General features: G+C 41.2%; 1 protein-coding gene across 2 annotated transcripts in view; it reads right to left on the bottom strand.

Annotated features, from left to right (window-relative positions):
* Positions 1-1077: 1077 nt before the first annotated feature.
* Positions 1078-22561, bottom strand: part of gstcd (glutathione S-transferase, C-terminal domain containing) — a 125945-nt gene continuing 104461 nt past the window's right edge. For both annotated transcript variants that reach the window (XM_072678491.1, XM_072678493.1), the window contains exons 9-12: positions 18485-18618; positions 12746-12776; positions 5528-5597; positions 1078-2632 (exon numbers count right to left, since the gene is read on the bottom strand). In XM_072678491.1, the coding sequence (XP_072534592.1) occupies positions 2472-2632; positions 5528-5597; positions 12746-12776; positions 18485-18618 (396 nt within the window). In that variant the 3' untranslated portion in view covers positions 1078-2471. The remainder of the gene's footprint in view (positions 2633-5527; positions 5598-12745; positions 12777-18484; positions 18619-22561) is intronic.

Genomic DNA, 22561 nt, shown 5'->3' on the forward strand with positions numbered 1-22561 from the left:
ATAAAGACAAAAAATCAACAACATAAGACATGAAAAACTAAGACCCCCAGTGATCAGCCAAAGGCCACAGTGGGAAGCTGGAGCTGGAGGAAGAAACCTTGATAGGAACCAAGACTCACAAGGGGGACCCGACCCATCCTCCTCTGATCAAAACTATTTAGAAATTATTGATAAAAGTCACCAAACCATCTATACTGTTGATTGCTCATATTAATAATATCATAATCATGGTGTAGAATAACTTGGCTGTGATGGTCAGAGTGATGAAAGTAATGATGGTAGTGGTCAGTCTTGGCTGCCAGTGGGCGACCATTTACTCAGAGAAGGTAAAGAGACAGAGTTAGTTCTGATGAACTTAGTTTAAACTTGCTTAGTTAGATGCCTGAAACAGCCAAATCAAAAAATATCTGATCAACCAAAGCCAAACTAAAAGTTCTTATATCAGGACAAAGACACGTGTAAACATCGGTGAGACGTTTCGGCGGTTTGAGGTTGCTCACCACCGTTACATTATTATATGTGACTGTACAACATTTACAAACAAGGGTTTTATTGCTACGAAGATCTAAAAAAGATGTTTGCTAGTAGAGCGGGATTATTTAAAATATGCATCAGTAAAAACGCCATGCTAGGTAACATTACTTGGAGGAATCCGTTAGCTGGCATGATGACACAGAGGTTGCGATGCTGGGCGAGGCCAGCGGCTGGTGTGTTTTGGATGCTGTGATTGGGCTTGTAGACCAAAAGACATCGAACACAAACACTTCGTCCAGTTTCGTTGACAATGAAGGGAGGGGTGTATTTGTTTTGCTGGTGAGTTCAAAAAAGTCGTTCTTGTGTACAGGTTTTTATGATGTGTAGGTTCTTAAAGGTTTCCAAGAGCGGTTATTTAAAGGAACTTCCATTAAAATGTTCTTTAGGGAAACAAAATTGATGCTTTATGACATTACCCAAAGCAAAAAACTGGAGAACAATAATAATTCAGACTAACGTCATGTGAAATGTTGCACAATGATATTGAAATCACATCAAAATCAGCAGATAATTGCATAAAAAAATGGTGGAGGACAGAATGACTAATATTTCAAACTGATTTATTGAACTTCAGTAGAGCATTTATCTCAAATTGGGCCTATTTTTGACATTTTCAATCTTGATGCATCAGCAGACTTCTTACACACATTACAGTTCTTATTTTACTTATCACTATTCTTAATATTTCACCTGAAAGAGAGCATAAGAGAGAGCGACTGCCTTCCTCCACTTGTCAGCCAGTAATTCCTCTCCTAAAGCTGGCACAGCTTGGCTATTCCCTTCTTTCTTTGCCATATGTATTTCTGTCATGCACGTTTTCCCACTGAAATGATTCCAGCTCGTTGGAAGGTGCCGCCGTGTCTCCAGCCATTCAGTCTTGGGTAGATTGACTTCGCTAGCAGAATTCAGATGAGGTTTGCTAGCCTGGTGTGTGCATGTGTGTGTAGTGGTGCTAGCCACTTCCCCCACAGTGGAAGAGCAGTTTCCCCTCTCCATCTCTAGTGTGACACCACGGCAAATCGGGGGGTGGAAATGTGTGTGTGCTCAATAACAATCCGGCCCCAAGAAGAAGGAGGAGAGTAAATAAAAGCAGAGTGGACTGAGAGAGTCCATATATCATAGCCTGTTATAGTCCAGAGGCAGGTCGCCGCACACTGTGGTCCAGCAGAGCGCGGTGACCTTTACATCATCCAAGCATTCATCAAATATTCATGACGGTGGATGCATTAGACACGCGCAAGATGGGCCGCTTCCGAAATAATCCTCCTCCATCCCCAAGGCCGCCATGCGGAGGGCATGATAAATGTCTCCTGATATTCATTCCCAATGGTTTTAATCAAATACCTCCGCAGACTGAAATTAAAGAATGCAACCCGGCTTTCTCGTAAGGGAGAACAGCAGATTATAATGAATAATTTTACATTGGTAATAACTGCGATGAGACAGGCTCTTTCGAGACACTTTCTTTTGTTTCGCTCATAATAGGAGATAATGGCAGGGAAGAATATGCTGGATGGCATTACAGAATCCAATAGGCCTAATTTGCAAACAGCATCTGAAGCAATAGCTAATTTATTGCGGTGCCTGAATGCATCTTTTCTGTGTGGAGTTGTGCTTTGGAGGTTTGGCTTCCATAGACAACAAACACACAGCAAGCAAAGCAACCTCAATATTGAACCATGGGTCAAGATACGCATTAAAATATCCACTTAAAATTCATGAAATTCACTGATATGAAGTTTGTATGAAATTGGCCGTTTCCACGTCCTTGTCCTTTAAAAAAAACAAACAAAAAAAAAACACCCCCCCCTCCAAAACAACAACAACAACAACACAAAACAAACAAACAAACAAACAAAAAACACTGCTTGCAGGTCACAATGAAAATCTTTCTTTAAAAAAAACTACAGGAGACTGCATCCATTCTGGGTCCTACATTAAAACTGTAGAACTTCGTCTTTGACAGCAGGGACCCCAACTAGCATGTTGTTCTTTGGAGAGCAGCTCTCAGGCTCCATGGTCATCACCCGCACAGAGTATCCACTAGTCTCTGCAGCCCAGCTACGGTCCAAGTCTACCAGGCCCATACAGCATTTACCTGGGTATACAGGGAGGGGAAAAAGAAAACAGTTCAGTTAAGATTTAAGTTAAGAGATGTTGTTTCTGAATGGAGGGTTCAGCTGCAAAATGTGTTAAAAGCCATTTGTCAATTTCATTGTTTTTTAATGTAATAAGGCGTTGAGTGTGTCTATTAGAGAAAGACAAATGTGTTTTTAATACAATTTATATGTAATAACAGCAGGCTAAATTGTAACAAATGGATTGTCTATACAGTGTTTTTGGAATTAAACTCTTCAAACACTTCCACTCAGACCTCTCAAGAGCAATCAGATCAGTCAGCTGCCTCCATAACAAATTATTGAGTCAATTTTAGCAAGATGCCTGGGAAAACTGCCAAATGTGCTTAATTAATACTTATTATATATTTCATTATTGATTTTGGCAGTGAAACAAGTAACAGGACGTACATGCATATTTAGAGTTGTGTGAATCTATCCGAGAGAAATTACTTAAAAAGTTATTTTAATAAAAGGTCAATTAAAGTCAGCAAATTTCAAAATGCATCAACGATTTAAACCATCTAAAAAAAAAAATTCTAATTCAATTATATTTTTGGCTGGCTCCGGCAAAACAGCCCAACAGTCCATGTAAAATGTATACCGCATCAACTGTAGTCTAATTAGTAAGTGAACCAAACAGATGGTATGGTGAGACTTACATATAAATACAAAAGAATCAAAAAGTCATAGTTAATTTAAAGTCCTCTAATTTTCAAGCAAAGGCAATTGTCTCCCTGTCCAGCACTCAACATCTAATATGCAGCTGTGTTGTATCAGCTTCAACACAACGCTACAGCAGTTAAGGCTAATGCAGCCATAATCAAAGTGAAGCAAGCCTTTGACAGGCACCGGAGGGGGGGATCAGAGTCGCTTAGCATGTGTTTGTGAAGAGGCGGGGAGTGTGTCACTCCGGCGGGTGTAAAGGATGGGCAGAGGAAGCAGAAATGACAGGGCTGTGTGATCTGAAGGAGCGCTCTTCGGCAGGATGAGGCTGCGGGGAGAGGAGGAGAGCAGCAGTGTGGATGGTGATGGAGAGCTGTCACTGAGGAGGAGATGGGCTGAGTGGCTGACTGATGCCGCAATGCTCACACCGCTGCAACGGCACTTAGAGGCTCTCAATTTATAGTGGATTGAAATCCAGGTGAGAAAAACCCACTGAAAGCTCAACTTGAAAAAGGTGATGGAGTTCATTTAACTTAAACGTGCCCAGGAGGAATCCTGCTGTTCAAAACTAAAAAAAAACAAAACATTAATTTGACATGATATTAAATTTACTCATATTTACATAAACACATAGATTATTAGAAATAATTATATTCAATTTACTTTCTGTATGGGCAGGTTTGGGCCTGCAGTTCAGACTTGTTCTATTTGCTACAAAAAAAAAATGACCATACTAGACAGTGGTGGATTCAGGCATGGGTGACATGGGCAGACTGCACTCACATACAATAATTCTGAACAGTGATTTTGCCATTATCAGCAGTGATTTCCTCATGTTGCCATGTGGGTCAATAAACCTTGTCAGAGTGGGTGCCCTGATTCTAATTGGTGAGCTTGGCATTTCTGCCTTCTGCCTTCTCCCAGATGTTATCAGTAGGTATCTAGCCCCACCCCTTTTGTTGTCATTCTCTCTTTGTAGCTCTTTGTTTTGTTTAGTCCTTGTTGAGTCTTGGTATGTGCTCATGTGTCTGGTGTGTGCGATATCCCCAAAGGTTCCCGGATTTACTTATGTTCATGCGAAGCCACAAGCACATTAGGTTGTGGATAGTGTGTTAGCTTGCCGGTCGCCACCTTTTGTGTGTATAGAATGGTATCGTTTATGATGAGGCTCTCGATTAGAGACTCCTAGAAATCGACCAATACAAACTGCAGCAAATTGAGCTGGTTGCGGATAGCATGACTGCTCTTGGCTAGGACCTTGGGTCACTGTTCACACATTAGGCTGCAAATAGTGTTTACAGAGTTTACATGTTAGTTTGTCATTTGCATATTAGCAAGCAGTTAGTGTGTATTAGCACACTTGCATATTAGCTCACGGTTTATACGTCTGTTTGCGGTTAGCACATTAGCTAGGTTGACCATGTATTGGATTTCAGAAAAGAGGACACTGGAGACACAAACAGGCGTTCGTCATGGTTAGGATGTTGTGGCTGAGGGGCTTAGCTCTTTGTTTTGTTTAGTCCTTGTTGAGTCTTGGTATGTGCTCATGTGTCTGGTGTGTGCGATATCCCCAAAGGTTCCCGGATTTACTTATGTTCATGCCCATTCGATGGCCTAGGTGTCGTCATGCATTTACATCCAGCCTCCTCACAATCTATTACAAGGGCTAGGATGACCTCAGGTCTCCCCCACTGGAAGTCCGAGCTGCAGGAAAGCTGGAGCATCCATCAAGTAGCGCACCTTGAAAATCACAGGTGGCAGCAGTGGCGGTGTAGGGTCTTGGGGCATAGGGTGGGGTCATCAAATTCAAATCCCAATAAAATATCTACTACTTACCGTATAAACATAAATGAGACAGCAGTGTTTTAATGAGCTTTGGGTCATAATAAACTGCCGCTGTTTCAGGGCTTAACCATGGAGGCCGAAGAAGTTGCAAATGCTTTTGATGCTAGAAAGCTCTTGCGTGAAATACATGGAATGAAGCACACAGTTCTCAATAGACTTTCCTTTTTTAACTGGTACAGAAGTGAAGTAAACATTTAAAAAAATATATTAGTCACGGGTGGGAAAACAGTTCTTGTTTACAAATCGTAAAACAAAATGTTAACAGCATCATAATACTTGACAGCAATTTAAATGGTCTACAGACGAGTCCATAAAGTCCAGGGACAACCATGACCTAGAACCCCAGTGAAACAAGGAACACTCACCGATGAAGCGCCGCTCAGGGGGAAGCTGGACAGCTGTCTGGTCAGCAAACCTGCACAAAATCATGTGCTCCTACAGAACAACACATGCAGTCCACGTTAACACACACACTCAGGAAAAAAAAAAAAAAGCAAAACAGACAGACTGGGCTGGATACTGCCCAGTGTTACAGTGTATAGCAGGGGTGCAGACTCCAGCACACTTTGCTGATTTCCCTGCTCAGACCTACTAAACCTGTCAATCAACAGGTGAAACTGTACAGGAATCATACCCCTCCAGGACCAGAATTACCCACCCCTGGTGTATAGTATGGTATTGCTTGGGTCTTTAATTCATACAGTCAACAAATTGCTTGTTGCGATTAGCCAGATAGCTCGGGTCTAGGATGCGAAGCCACAAGCACATTAGGTTGTGGATAGTGTGTTAGCTTGCCGGTCGCCACCTTTTGTGTGTATAGAATGGTATCGTTTATGATGAGGCTCTCGATTAGAGACTCCTAGAAATCGACCAATACAAACTGCAGCAAATTGAGCTGGTTGCGGATAGCATGACTGCTCTTGGCTAGGACCTTGGGTCACTGTTCACACATTAGGCTGCAAATAGTGTTTACAGAGTTTACATGTTAGTTTGTCATTTGCATATTAGCAAGCAGTTAGTGTGTATTAGCACACTTGCATATTAGCTCACGGTTTATACGTCTGTTTGCGGTTAGCACATTAGCTAGGTTGACCATGTATTGGATTTCAGAAAAGAGGACACTGGAGACACAAACAGGCGTTCGTCATGGTTAGGATGTTGTGGCTGAGGGGCTTCAAGTAGGTCTGTGGCAGTGTGTGTGTGTATGTGAGTGAGAGTAAGAGAGTGAGAGTGAGAGTGAGAGAGAGAGAGAGAGAGAGAGAGAGAGAGAGAGAGAGAGAGCATTAATACATGAACTAAATTTCTAACTAATAAACAGCTTTAAAAACCTATATGGCCCAAATCATCTCATTCCATTTTTGTCTTAAAATATTTACTAAAACAATATGAATTAATACATTAATAAACTAAAGCCAAAACAAATAATGTGTTTATTTACATTTGCATGTAGAAATTTCCGGTTGGAAAGCAGTTTGACCAATGGTGTTATAGAACCTAAAACAGACCATAAACAGAATGTGTGGCGACTGTAGAAGCAAATGCTGATGTGAAGTCAAAGTGTAATCCTGGACATTTTACACAGTTTAGAAATCCCGACTAGACACATTTTTCATATCCTCAAAAAGTGGACTTGTCTGGGGAGAAAGAGGCCGTATGGTCACCCTACATTAGCTTGCAGTTAGTGTGTTAGCTTGTGGTTAGGGGTCAGCTTGTGATTGTATGGTAGGTAAAAGTAAAATTATTTTTCTTCCAGGTTTCAGAAGAATAACAAAACATTCATGTATCAACAATCATTATTAAACATAATAAAATCAAAATAAATAAAAAATAGGGACCCACAACAAAATTGGATTATTAAAATTTCTTATTTTTTTTTTATTTTGTCCAATATTACGACTACTTGACTTTTGGATTCTGATAGGGCAGAATGCCTAACTCTTCTAAAATCTCTGCATCTTTCTGCACTAGAAGTAAATGCTGCTGTAATATTAATCAATGCTAATCCAGGTGGATTTAGTTCAAATTATTGTGTATTAATATGTAAATACAGGTCACTGATCATTATCTACACAACCAATATCGACTATTGACTTTAAAGAGCCTTGATCCAAGATCCTTGGTTCTGCCCAGAATATTTTAAAAGTATTTTTTTTGTTAGTTTTTTTTTTTGTTACCCAAGTTAAACTGCTTCAGAGCCTGGGGTAATATCACCTAAAACCTTTTGCATTCTCAGCAAGTTTCTGTTATTTCGCTATTTTTATCTGACAAAAGTAAAAAAACTAAGAGCTAGATAACTGCTACTGACGCATCCTCCCTGACAACATTTACATCTTAGCGAGGGAGCGCAGGAGAGCCACTTCAAAGCAGTGCAGTAATAACAGCAGTTTTCTTTATAGAGATTAATTCAGTGTAATGTATTACCAGCCTTGCCAGTAACTGGATTGCCAGCGTTTATATGCTGTTCTCCTCTGCTCTCGCTGTGTGTTTGTGTGTGTGTGTGTGTGTGTGTCGCAAGAACCTGATGTCAGAATGACACTTTTTACACAGAACAGATTTGTTGGCCACATTTTAAACAATAGTTATATAAGTTGAGTTAGAATATGATGCACTTTCGTGTTCATCATTTCGTGAGCATTTTTTAACCCAGGTTCCCAGAACTTGACAGATATCTGTTGGCTGATAATACTGGCCCAAACGGATGATGCATAGTTTTACTGGTATCGGTGGCTTGCTTTGGCTTGTTTTTGCTGTTGCTAGGATTAAAACGTTGGTGTCCTGATGACAAGACCAATTTTTCTGGACGAATAAGAGACGCTCCCTATTTAATTACATGACAGAAATTCAGCATAAACAAGTTTGAGATTTGAGCTTAAAAAAAAAAGTGAAATGTGAACTGACAATCCTACCTGTAACACTGTAAAACTATCTATATTTTACATATTTAAAAATAAAATGACTCATATATACTATAATGACATAAGATAAAAAAACAGATTTAAGTTCTATGCTAATTTGCAATGTTTGTCCTTCAATATGCCTTTAATAAAAAAGTTTAATAAAAAAGGTTATCTATGAAAACGAGATAATACAATTACTGATAAATTACTGACGAACTGATTTATGTTTACTGAACTGGCTACTTTTTTTTATATTATGTTTAAAACAATCCCATTTTTATACAACCCTTCAATTCATTAGAATTGGGATTTGCATATATTTACACTACTGAACTTATGGTTAATTTAGTTAATGATTTACATTATCCAGTGTGGGCAGTTTCCTTCCTGTTCTCCTTAAGTTTTAAGTTTTTAAGTTTTAAGATAAGTGCCTAAAATGCCTTTTTAAGCTTCTGTGCTGCTGGTTTTAGTTGTTCTGTCAGCTGTCCAGAGACTGACGTGGCCGTCCTACCTAACACTACACAGAACAACACTGCAATCTGCATACTTCCTATCGGGCAAAAGTCAAATCAGTATGTCTGCTGCCCAAATAGGAGATAACGAGAAAAAGAGAGAAATGAAGGGGAAAAAAAGCCAAAATCAAGAAAAGGTTAGCCATTGAAGGCCAATTAAAGGCTTAATTGATTCTATCCCTGACTCCTGGAGGTCAAGAATGAACGTGAGAGCAAATCACACAGTCAGAACTGCAGGCACATATCAATACCGCAGCCCATTAGCCTTCTATTACACCAATCCACCATTCGTCACGACTCCGCCGGCCGCCGTAACTAGCTACAGCCAGAAAGCAGCGCAGCGTGCGTCCTACAGATTGCTGCACTGCGGGCAAATTCGATCCTAATTTCAGTTCGCTGTGAGTAAAGGCTTTGGGGGGAGATGTATTGAAAAAGCACTTAGTGGCCCTCTGATGTGTTCCGTAGTCACCAAAAACATTACGGGCATTCATCTGAACTCCTCCCAAGCCAGGGAATTGATTTAGTTTATCAGCATTGATGGGAATTCCATGGAAAGGGATGTAATTGCCCTGTCAGACAATTGATTTCTCTTATCAGGTTTAATCTTTCAGGCTAATCGTGTTCATAGCTACAATCAATGCAGCACCTTTTGTTTTCCTTAGACAGCGCACACCGCTCGATGCTCCTGCGTAAGCTTTGTTTTAGGTGCGGATTTGCACTAAATCTATTCTCCACTCAAGTCCGGCCTGAGGAAACATCGCTTTAATCATAAAAATCAATAACGGTCTCCCGATGACAAAAAGGATGACAAATGAATGCCGTTATTTGATTTAAAATGACAAACAAGATACATCCAGTTAGTCATGCTGAATTCCTGCACTTTATCTAACTGGGAGAAGATGGTAATGCTCTAATTGTAGATGTGAGGATGCAAGAGGAATGCGCACACACACACACACACACACACACACACACACACACACTGTTTAAAACAGTTCACTAGTGCTGTCAGTTATCATGTAAACACAATGACTAACACTCATTTTAGACACAATTTCCAGGTTTAACCTTTGCTCAAAGGGCTCCTTATTAAGTCCGGAAATTACAGCCTCAACACCAAAACAGTGCATGTTCAACAGAAATCCACACAGTATGTAGAACCCTGTATACTAAGAATACCAGACACAGGACACCCTCATAAATAGTTGACCAGTATCATCTGCTAGACCATAGCTACTCCTGTTATCACACCCTACTTCACTTTCATTGTTCCCCACAATCTTACTGCCCAAATGCGATGCACACTACTGTTGTTTACACTACCATACATACATATTGCCTCTATTGAATCTTAGTTTGACCAGCCATAACATTAATACCACCTGCCTAGTATTGCGTAGGTCCCCACTGAGTTACCATAACATACCTGACCATGGACTCCACAAGACCTCTGAAGGCGTCTGGTGGAACACTTTAAAAAAACGTCTCACTGGGTTTCCTCTCTTAAACCATTTTTGGTAGGTACTGACCACTGCATACTGGAAAAGCCCCAGAAGAGCTGCCTGATGTTTTGGAGATGTTCTGTCCCAGGCAACCAGCCACCAAAAATTGTCTTGCCCATTTTTCCTGCTTTTAACACAAACATCAACTTCAAGAACTGGCTGTTTATTGCTGCGTAATAGCCCACCCCTTGACAGATGCCACTGTAGACGATAATCAATGTTTTTCACTTCACTTGTCAGTGGTGCTAGTCTGATTATTGCTTGTAAACTGTGTACACTGTGTTTACTGTACATTGTCTATAAATTAAATGTACAGTGTCTGTATATTGCATAGAATACTAGGGAAACACCAAAAGCCAGAACCAGATTCCTTGCATGTGTCAGCATACTTGCCAAGTTAATCAGATTTACATTCAACCACAAGTAGCATAACTTCCTATTCAACATTGGACTGCAATGTTTGTGTGTAAAACCCAGTTTCACAGCATATTTGATGCACTGTTGCTAGCAGGGGTCCGTCTTAGACTTGGCTCATAACAGTAACCCTCTCGTTTAAAGGGGCAAGCTCCTCTGAAGCATTCACAATACAATCAAAGTTATTTCCAGCTCATGTTCATGATCCAAGTATGTAGAGTCTGAAGTATCATTTACCAATTAAACACAACTCTGATGCCAGCAACAACATATCTGTACTATCTGTAACATTAAAACTGCAGCAAACATCTAGCAAACTCTATGAGCTGTATGTATGGGCTGTAATTGTGGAGGAGGCCAACGATTGACTGTATGTATCTATGATATACTGATGCAGTCATATGCTGAAGATTGGGAACACCATTGTTCCATTGTTGACCATTGTCTGTAGCTAACCAAACATAAAACAATTTTTTTTTGGCAAAAGCTTATCCACAATTACCTTGTCTACCCCAACATGTGCAAAAGCTTGGCCACCTTACAGAGTCAGGACATAGTAACACCCTTTGGCAGATATCACAGCTTGTGTTTTTGTACCTAAAAGTCTTTTAGTTCTTGCAGTTGGAACTTTATGTGAGGTTTACGCCAGGGAGCATTCCAAAAGCTTCAGTTTGTGTCTCTTCAGGTAGACCATGGTGGTTTCTGAGCTACATTTTCAGAAGTTTCAGAAGCCATCTTCTTTTCAGCTTCACCTCACCCCTTCACCCCTGTTGTATTGTGTGTCAGCTTGGATTGAACCAATCAGGTCGTCCAGCCTAACAATATCTTATGCTAGTACGTTTTCCCATCCCAATATTTTGAAGAGATTGCAGTCGGTTAGCTTTTAGCCTTGCCCCCACTTGCTTCCCCAGGTTTGGTTTTGTCGAGCTGGTAAAAATCTGGTACGTTTTTTCTATTCTAAAGCATGCAGTCCAGGTTGTTTTTTGCCTAGCACGGATCCCCATTTGCTCCCCAGGCATTATTTATTTATTTTATTTTGATTTATTTTACTTATATTAATAATATATAATTTACTTCATAAACCATTTTCATTTTGCAATTAATGGCATAACCTGTTCAGAAATAAGTGCACAGTGCTTTATAGATGATTTTCATTTCAGTGTATGTGTTCAATTCTTAAATGTGAAGTTCCTATGAAGGTGGTCTTCAAAAAAAGTCTTACTGAACGAACGAAAAGCCATCTTCTCTGTTGTATTGTGTCAGCTTGAATTGAACCAATCAGGTCATCCAGCCTAACAAAATATCTTATGCTAGTATGTTTTCTCATCTATCAAAACAAAAGAAAAGTTCAATAGGTCAGCACCAAATAGGGTCTGTGAAAGTGTCCTTAGGCTAGCAGATCTTGGTGGGACTATTTTGTGCAACGTTTGCTATTTCAGGCTTGATACGTTGCAGGATTCATTTTTCCCTTCTCAAAAATCCAGTCCAGCATTTTCCCACTGATAACAGCTGGTGCTGGGCTGGTGCCATGTTTAATTAGGGTTGAATATTTAAGTGTTTCCAGAACGAGGAACTGAATAATGGACCCCATCTGAGCCCTTGCATTCAAAGGGGTTAAATGCAGGTGCATTGAGGCTCATCAGGACCCACTGGAACTGTGTGAGATGCAGGAGATGAAGCAGAGAAGACACTGAAGGTCCGCTGTGGGTCCGGCTGATTAAAGCTCATCCATCACTCACTTGTCCTCCTCCCCGCTGACCCTCACTGCTGTGGCTGGTCAGATAAGACTGGGAGAACTGGAACCTCTTGAAGCATGGCACGCACACAGTTCATGGGAACGCTAGGATTCTCCGAAATACACAAGAGCAGCTTCCATATTTTCCTAGTGCAAAACAGGAAGAAGCCTGTACATAAACTAATACACTGCTGAGGAAACGCCGTAGAGTGTTTATGGAAGCTGTAATGACTTCACAATCCATAGCATGAGGGCAACAATCTCCTGAGACAGCTGGTTTATCCAGCACAGTGCTGGCATCATGTGCGGGGATTCATATTTATTCTTAGAACTGACAGGGTCCTTGTTTTTACAGGGCAGGAGAAAAACAGATTGCTGCAGTGTGGAGCAAACCCAGCTCTCCAAAAACAGTCCTGAGTTCAGACGAGATAAATCAGAGAGACAGAGACAGAGGTGCGACTTCTCACATGTTGGGGTGATAATGAAGAAGACTGAGAGGAATCTCAACCGCTCAGACACTTACCTTATATGTCAACGTCTCTGCAAATTTCTTGCTGTGGAGAGAGTGAAGGAGAACAGGATTAATGACTGCCTGAGCTAAGAGACATACTGAGGTGTAAATTGCAAAAAAAAAAAAAAGAAAAAAAAAAAAAAAAGACATCCATCACGATGTGCAAGGCAATTACTGGTTCCTGAGTTACTGAGACTCAGAACAAATGGAACAGAAGAGCAAAAAGAACAGGGACAGAGATCTCCTGAAATGGACTGAACGAATGAATTGCTGATTGAATGGTAACACTTTGTTTGAATGGAGCCAAATGCAGCATTTACTGAGTAGTGTTTTTTTTTTGATGTATAAACAGTAAGTGACTTTGGTTGGGGTGAGAAATGCTCAGATGCAATGTAACAAGCCTATTTACAACCCTGTTATTTTGCCTCAGAATAAAATGCGCTGATTTGTTCTGATGGAGGGCTTCTGGGAAGAAGAAAAAAAAAGTGGTTAGTTGGCTGGTTCATGGCAAAGGTGACTGTTCAGACACTGTAACAAACACACTGTGATTATTTACTGGGTAGTGTCCTCTCAGCATGATGTGCTATTAGGTAGCTGAAGAGATTGCAGCCAGTTAGCTTTTAGTCTCGCCCCCACTTGCTTCCCCGGGTTTGGTTTTGTTGAGTTTTGCTGGTAAAAATCTGGTAAATTGGCACTTTCCATTCTAAAGCATGCAGTCCATGTTGTTTTTTTGCCTTGCACGGATCCCTATTTGCTCCCCAGACTTTATTTTTTATTTTTATTTATTTTACTTATATTAATAATATATACTTCACTCCATAAATCATTCTCATTTTGCAATTAATGGCATAATCTGTTCAGAAATAAGTGCACAGTGCTTTATAGATGATTTTCATTTCAGTGTATGTGTTCAATTCTTGAATGTGAAGTTCCTATGCAGGTTGCCTTACTGAACGAACTAAACTTCTGAAAGGAGCAGGAGACTGGATGAAGCCATAGAAGAAATAACACAACCTCCTATCTCAGATGCTGAGCCATACTTAGTGAGGTCAAAGTGAGTGGCATGGGACCGGAGGATTTGTTTGTGATGTCAAATAAGAGGGTGAGGGTGAGGGTGATCTGGGGCCAAAGCTTCAACTACTCAAGCCAAGGGAGTACTGAGTGCTGAATTGTTCGGTGAGGATTTTTGCCCAGAATGCTTTTTAAACATCATTGCAATGCAGGACTGCCAATCAGAACTCATTTACATATATCAGCCTTAAAGGCACGGCTACAAAAACAGCCTGTTTCATTCTAAGGGATGAAGAGAGGGTGGAAAATGTTCATGTACAAAATGAATTATGACTGTTTTCTGTACGTAGAAACCCACACAAACATCAGACGTGGGTCCTCAGGGACAAATGTAGGATGTGGGCCATTTAATTAGCACTGAACCGTTACATTATGTGGAGGTTGTTTTAACTCTAAACATTCTCACAGTTCTTACACTCCTCCTTTACAATGGTTGTCCACAGGATCGCCTAATGAAGGGTTTTCTGGAGAACCAAAAGCAGATATTTCTCTCTTTTCTGCACCTTTATTCTTAGGAGTAGAGTTACTAAATAATGTCTTAAGATTAAAAATGTAATAGTGAGCCTCTAGCTCGAGGGCTTCCTCTCACAATACTAACTCCACTATTTGCAGTGTTCGCATTTCTGAGTGAAGCCACTATAACACGACTGCAGTGAAAGCACGACCTAATGCCTCTAGCATGTAAAAGGCAGTCTGCTGTATCTCTCACTCAACACGGGAGGCGTGTTTAACGCGTTGCTGTTTTCAGCAGTGCGCTGGGCCGTGAAAAAGGAAACATCCTAAACCACCCAGAGAGCTCAACAGGCTTACTGTAAAGTAATGTTGTGGCATTGTACGCATCAGTCGTCATGTTAACCCCTCCAATTCTCATGAACGATACTGCCAACCAAACAGTCAACAGGGCGTCGGCATGGCAACACTGCGAAGACTATGGGAAAACAACTCTTCGGCCTGCTCTTCTTTCCATCCTGACGTGCATGCCTCCGGGCTAAATTCCCTTTTGGGACCAAATTACGGGCTTACGCGGCTTATGCGCTGACTTCACTCTCCGATTTTTGAAGGACAGGCTTCAATGGATGGGGAACAAATGACTACACGTTTCTTCTTTCTTGGTAACAAGAATTTATATGGCTAGACCACTGCTGATGTTCTGTAGATGCTCATTCACTATATGGACAAAAGTATTAGGACACCTACAGAAGCCTTTTATGACATCCCATTCTAAATCCACTGGCAGAGTGTTGGAGACTTTTCTGCACCATGCTCCTCAGCTCTCAGCAACCCAGCACTGTAACTTTAAGTGGTCTGAGACTTGGTGACTGAGTTGTGGCTGTGGTTCCTAAACCTTCCCACTTTTCAATAATACCCCTCACAGTTGATGGTGGAATATCTAGGAGAGAAGAAATTTCACCTACTGACTTATTGCAACACCACGATGGAATTCAGTGACCTGTTTAGAACCTCCCATCCTTTCGCTAATGTGTAAAGGCAGACTGCATGACCAGCTGCTTGACACCTGCAGTGTAGAATCATTTCTTGTGGTTCTCCACCAAAAAAGAGCACTTCCTTAAAACACCCAAACAACTGCTAATCATTGTTGTAGGACATCTGTGTCAAATGTCGTTCTTTTATGGCATCGCTTAGAGAAGCCCTTGAAGCACCATTATTTTATCTGTCGACATTGCAAGACGCTGCCCAGCTCATTAAGTGATGGAGTACGTTGAGTCAACAAGCACTCAAACCTTAACCTTTACTCAACCCAAACCCTGAATCAAGGGCCAACTCTAACTGGGCTTCTGTCCTTAACCGTAATGCTGTGAAGAAACCAAGGAACTTCACCAGATGGTAGGAACAGGTTTAGGGGTTCTGTTGTTTGACCAGTACAAAGTCTTCAAGACCAGTAAATTAACATCCTACTACACTCATGTTCTGGTAAAAATATATATTCCCTCAAAATCAAAAAGAGACTACACATAGACTGCTGTGGTTTAACGGCTCCACATTTTACTTTCAGTGTCAGTACATCAGCTTCTAACTGCTGGTCTGCCTGCAGAGATCCTGAGCTTAAATTAAGCTCCTGTTTATTTGATTTAAACATCCTGTCCTCATCATTTACAGCCAAAGCCTCCATGACATTCCACAAAAAGCATGCATTTTGGTCACCAATGTCAGCAAATACTGAAGGAAATGATGTTGTTTGTGTCTAAACATAACTACCAGGTAGGGTTTAAACATCACTCTGTCAAACAGTTATTACTGTTACTCTCAGATGTTGTCTGCAAAGCCAAAGGGCTGCTTCTGAGCAGAGATTTATATGGAAATATTGGAAACAAAAATATGACAAGCTAAAGGCTGTTTACACACTGAACCTAATGTGAACAAATGGCGCAAATATCTAAACTATACATATGCTCTGAAAAATAAAGGTCTAAAGAACCACCCATTCTTTCACTAATGTGTGTAAAGGCAGACTCCATAGCTAGGTGCTTGATTTTAGGCTCCTGTAAGAATGGGACGGGATAAAAAACATGAATTTAATGAGTAAGAGATATGTCCCAATACTTTTGTCCATATAGTGCATGTCCTACAAAGGGTGCCTCAACCATGTCTGAAATAGAGATGTGTGAGTCTTGATGTCACGGTTAAACAGTGGATCCAAAAGTGGTTCTTCTATGGCATCACTCAAAGAAGCTTTTGTTGCACCTTTGCTGTGTTTAAGAGTCTGCTGGATGTGACATAATTTAGTTTGGAAAGTCAGTTTTCAGACTGCATTGCAGCAAAAACAAACAGAAGGCAGAATGGCTTTAAGTGCAAAAGGTACATTTTGCTCCTCTTAAAATGGGCAAATGCTGACATTTGGCCGGCTATGACCCACACTGGCCAAGTGAATGAAGTACAGGGAGATTTTCCCGGTCTCGTTCTGGAGCTGAAACGTTATGAATGCTTTCACCCAAGAGCTTGGACATCCATAACTCTTTTTTACAAAAAGGGCAAAACTTTATTTGGACATTTGTTAAAAAGTTTTAGTTGCTGGGACACAACCAATCCATCATCTGGGATATTTTCATGGCAGTGCCAGAGACGAACAGAAATATATAGTGTCTTTGTTGTCTGAAAAAATCATATATGGTGTTAAATCATACTCGATGTGGCCAGGTCTCAAGTTGTGTGCTACATCACACGTCTCTGAAACACAAAGGAAAATCACTACATCAGCCAAATGAGCAGGGACAAATCACCTCTTATGCTAAAGGCGAGTAATTAATGTAAATTGTAATATATATTAAAGCCTCCACATTTTTATAATCACATTTTCTAATTAAGATGAACAAATTACACTCAGGTGGATATGTATATGATTACAGGTGTGTTCTGACTAAACAATGGGTCATGCCACAAGAGGCTGTCAGAGGCTAGTTTTGGGTAGCGTACCTCTTGTTGAGAGATCAATGACTGACATTTTGCCCAGTTGACAGACTTTGAGAAGGAGTGCACAATTGGACCGAGAGAGGCAGGATGGTCATTCCGACAAACTGCCCGCCATCCAGGCTGTTCTGACCAAGCTGTTAGGAGGTGTTGGGAGCAGTGGTTAACGTGCGGGTATGTGCACATGACGAACAGACTCCGGACAGTCCAGACAGACCACCAGTAGAAAGGATTGTTTGAACTGACAACAAGCATGAGCTGCTCCCACAGGTTCTTTATCCACAACCCAGACACAGGTGGCACCTTCATTACACACCCCTGATTCTGTCTGGACCATTTCCAGGTGCTTAATAGAAGGAAATTTGGTGTCATGGCACCCATTACATGTAATGCCATTGACGGCCAGCCACCTTCGCTTGCAGTGGTGTTGCAGTGGTGTTGAGCAAGACTCTTCACCCTCTCTGCTCCACGGGCGGCGCAGCAATGGCTGCCTACCGCCCCGGGCACGTATCATAGTCACTGTGTGTGTATATGTGCGTGTTCACTGCCCAGCTGGGTTAAAGGTGAATGGTGAATATGGTTGAATCCAGGTTCTGTGTGGGTTCTGAGGATGGTCAGATGAAAGCATGGTGGTCTGCCAGATTTATCGAGATGACAACCTACGAGTGTGCAGGATCTACAGGCCCAGCTGCAACATCTGTGGGCTAACATGCCCCAGGATGCTGTATGTTGTCCAGTTTTCCCCAATAAACTCATCCTTTTGCTCAAATATTGTGATCACTTACAGATATCATTACCATCATTACTTCCACACAGATTTAATTTTATTTGACAACCCCTCCTTAGTGCGTTTTTTTGTCATTGAGTGATTAATGACTTAAATGTGTGAATATCTGAAAATATTCAAATGCCCCACAGCGGGGTAACAGTTTGAGTACCATCCAAATGAAGTGGTACCTATTTTCTGTTTGTTTTAATGCAAGTTCACTCTGACTCTGTTTACTCTAGGGAACGCCACCAACAGTGGCGCTGTGACCGTGGGAATGTTTCTTCAGCCCTGAGTGGCAGGCAGGAGAGAAGGAGAAGCAGAGAGAAGAGATGGAGAGTGAGGACTTCATCTAATAAAACCTAATAACATGCAAGCACACGAGCCGACAGACACTTATACATGAGTGGTGAGGAGAGGAGCACCACAGGCGCGCACACACACACATACACACACACACACACACACACACACACACACACACCAACCTCCTGGGGAAATTGAACTTGAGTGTGTTCTGGATGAAGCCGTAACAGCACGGACTGATCACAAACGCTGCCTTGGCCTGCACGCAGCGGTCCAGCACCATGTCCGTCGCCACGCCACAGGCGTGCAGAGCCACCTGTAGCAGGACACACAAAACACACACATCACAATTACTCTCTACACAACAATCCAATTGAACTTTATTAATAAAGCCTTTTCTTTTTTTGTACAATAGACATTGTCCTACATCTGCTTTCCAAAACATCCAGCCCAGTGCTTTAAATGAGTGTTACCAAGGGCAACAGTCTAAGGACACCTCTGCCTCAGAGCACCTCTAGGATGCACCAAAGCAATTATGATCAAGCTAATGTAAAATGAAAACAAATTCACCAAAAAGATCAATAAACTGAACAATAGACAGCTTAACAGATACACCTCATGAAAAAACGTATTGGGACACACCTCTTAATCACTGAATTCAGGTTTTTTATTTAGTCTCATTGCCAAAGTTTTTGGGTAATGGTATGTCATAAAGTCTTCTGTATGTGTCCCAATACTTTTGTCCAAAAGGTTTATATCAATAGGAAATGTTATGAAACAGGCATATATGTGCTAAGACTGCAATATATAATTAATAATTCATGCCGGGAATTATTACAGTTTAATGTGAGCGTTAAAGCAGCATTATGCGAGGATTTTGGCTCCCTCTAAAGGTGGAGGATGTATTTCACTGCTGTGAAGAAAGTGTTCGCATGCTTTAAGCTCCCCTCCTCATGTATTAAATTTTGCAAGCTCAGAGATACGACATACTGCTGAAAGTGAAAGATGAATGGACTGAGGCGGTAGTGTAACATCACACATGGGACACAAATGGGACCCTCATTGATGCAGTTTGGTCCAACAGGGAATCAAACCCTACTCCACCACAGGGAAGGTAGTGTAGATACCCACTATCCTTAACCAGCCACCAATACTGTACATACAACATTACATATTACCTATTACAAGCAACCTATCCCAAACATCTAACAAGATGCCCTGGAGCATGTGTGTGTATGTGTAGTGTATATGTAAACATCAGTAGATCTCACTCTTTCGTTTTCTCTTTCGGTCACACACTCACACACTCACACAAACACAAGGAAGGCTACACCCTGCTGGTTGATTCACTCAAACCATAAATCCAAACACTTGAGTTTCTCTCCCACAGAGTAGACTCTCTCTGAGCGTGCTCATTGGTCTGTTAGCAGTGTGATCACGGACAGGCCGGTCTCCGAAGCTGCTGTGTAGCGGCGCATGACAGGAGGGATCTCATCCTATATTAGCCACAAACTGGTTCAAACTGCTTATAGGACGCTAAAGAAGGTTCTACAGGATGGTAGCACAGAGTACAGTGAAACGGTGTTCTACCAGAGCATTTGGTGCAAAACCTGTGGCTGTCACATAAAAAAACCTTGTATCTCCATTTTGTTTATACAGATAATAATGTGGATCTGGAAGTTTTTAAATGATCGCCACGATTAGCACTTTGCTAAACAACCCTTTCTAACGAACAACACTGACAAATAAATAAAGGAATTCTTAAACACATTAAGACTGGACTTGGGTGCTCTGTGACAATATACTGTTCAACAGTTTTATAAGATAATTTATAGGTTCCAAAGACTGACCAAAAATCTTGGAATTTAGGTGTGAGGTTTGGACCTATTTATTGCATGTATTCATAATTTTATTCATTCAGAACTACTACATGCTGTCAACATGATCTACTTTCCACAATAAACATGTGTACAGCTCCCATTTCAATATAAACTCTCACCCACCTGCAGCTGTTTCTGCCATTTATCAAATGGTTTTCCAATCTTGTGCCGCATATGAAGGATTGTGGGTGATTGAAGGTCTGGAAGGACACACCATCCTTAGGATGGTGAAACAAAGGACGAGTTCCTTTGCTGCACTCAAACCTCACTGAAGGACAACCTTTAACCACATAACAGCTGATATATGCAGTCTACTTTGGACGCATCTTTGTCTTGGAGATGCATCGATAGATGGAGTGAGACATAGAAAGTCCACTGAATGTGGTCTAACCTAATGCTCTTATATAGAAATGTTAGACTAATGGCAATATCTGCAATTCAGGTACATAAATGCCAAAAACAATACACACATTTATAAAACACTTTATTTGGGACTACTTGGACTATAAGTACAGAAAAACAAAACTTGTCCATCTATATAAAAAGATGCATGAATGACCCTTTGAGCAATGCTGTAGAAGAACCACTTATGGTTCCCCCAGAAAACAAATTAGATCTAAATAGGTCTAAAATAATTTCCAAAGAATGTAAAGGTTTCATACAGATATCTTCATTATTATTCACAAAACCTTTATAGAACATCATTTACAAAAATGGTAATCTAAAGAACCATCAATTGATAGTGGCACATGTATTCATCTCGAACCATCATGGTTTGGAGCAAGCAGTCGTATGGAAAATATAGGGTATGTGCTATTAGGGTAAATATGGTAATTTCACAAGCACACGTGCCACCCAGAAACCTTAAGCTAAAGGCGGTTGGGTGAGAACTACAGTGGTTTAGGAGTATTGCTTTGATAACTGTAGTCTTGTTCATCCCCTCCGCCTCTCCTCCTCCTCCTCCTCTCCTTATTCACTCTCCCTCTCGCTGCTGCATGTAGAGAGAGTGACTCTGATGCTCTTTATTCTTTATCTCTCACTGTCTTTACCTTTGGATTTTAAACAACTGAAAACAAACCAAGCATTTCACAGAAATTAATTTCTGAAATAATGGTGGACTGGACAGTGGTGATGTGTCAGTGTATTTGGGTGTGTGGAAACACACTGGACATGCAAATGTTTACACTTTACTGCTTAATTAAAACACTACAGGCTGTACTGACTGTCTTGGGTGTGTGTGTGTGTGTGGGGGGGGGGGGGGGGGGGAGTACGAGTCTCGCGCTCTCTGGGGTGATGAGACTATGCTATCCAATGCAGATGTCTGTCTGCTGATGTAACACATGATGTAGCAGTCAGTGATGTTGTGTCCGATGTCAAATTCTGTAATTTCCAGGCAATTATCTGCTACTACAACTCATTCCTAATATCACTGCACAATTCTAATTGATTGGTTAACACAGTAGTTACTGAATGTTGTTCTTGCATTATTTGGGATTGCTAACTTGAAGCATTTTACTAGCAGACAGCATGGCTCAGCAACCTTTATCGCTAGTGTCTGAAGCAATGCAAAACCCGGAAGGTTCTGTTTGCTGAAGTGCAACTTTCAGATGCCTCTTCAGCAGTTGCTGTTATGTGACCGTCAATAGACAAAAGCACTTGACCGTGGTACGGACAGTCCCAGTTCAGTGTTAACAACGTACTGAGACGGGCTGCTGGGTCCAAATCTGTGCAAATAAACAAGACATTCAATTACAATAGAAGATTAAGTTTAGGCACACTTTACTGTCATCCATGGCAGTGAACACACGCTTTCCTAATAGTGATTAGGGTGGTCAGAACACCCTACGTGGTTGGTAGTCATCTCAGCAGGGAGCAATTGGGGGTTAAGTTCCTTGCCAGCTATGGACGATGGTTCTGGGCATCGAAACAGAGACCTAACTTCTCTAACATTTAGGCCACGGAGGTCCATAGAATAAGTTCACAACAGTCAAAACTAGGCTAAAGTGCATGGCTGGAGGCGTCTCCCAGGGGGTAGATCAGCATTCACCTTCAACTCCACTAACTATGACTAAGCTCAGTTCAGAAACCTGAGGGATGAAGATTTGTATGTGTATGTGTGCTTGGTGCTCTACAGAGTCGGGCGTCAAAGTCATGGATTAGCACCCCTCAAATCCCCACCAGAACATTTCTTAGGAATGTGTCCAACTCAGTGGATAATCACGGCATGTACTTGTTTCGCGCCGTTGCTATAGGAGAAGGCTTACACAAGCGAGCGATGTGTGGGACCACAGCGGCCACAAATTTCATAAGCCAAGCAGAAAGAACATTATTCGCTGGCACAGCATTTGACATTTGATGCAGCGTTTGACATTTCGTTCT

Source organism: Salminus brasiliensis, chromosome 4 (assembly GCF_030463535.1).
Source record: "Salminus brasiliensis chromosome 4, fSalBra1.hap2, whole genome shotgun sequence".
In the NCBI taxonomy this organism is placed as follows: domain Eukaryota; kingdom Metazoa; phylum Chordata; class Actinopteri; order Characiformes; family Bryconidae; genus Salminus; species Salminus brasiliensis.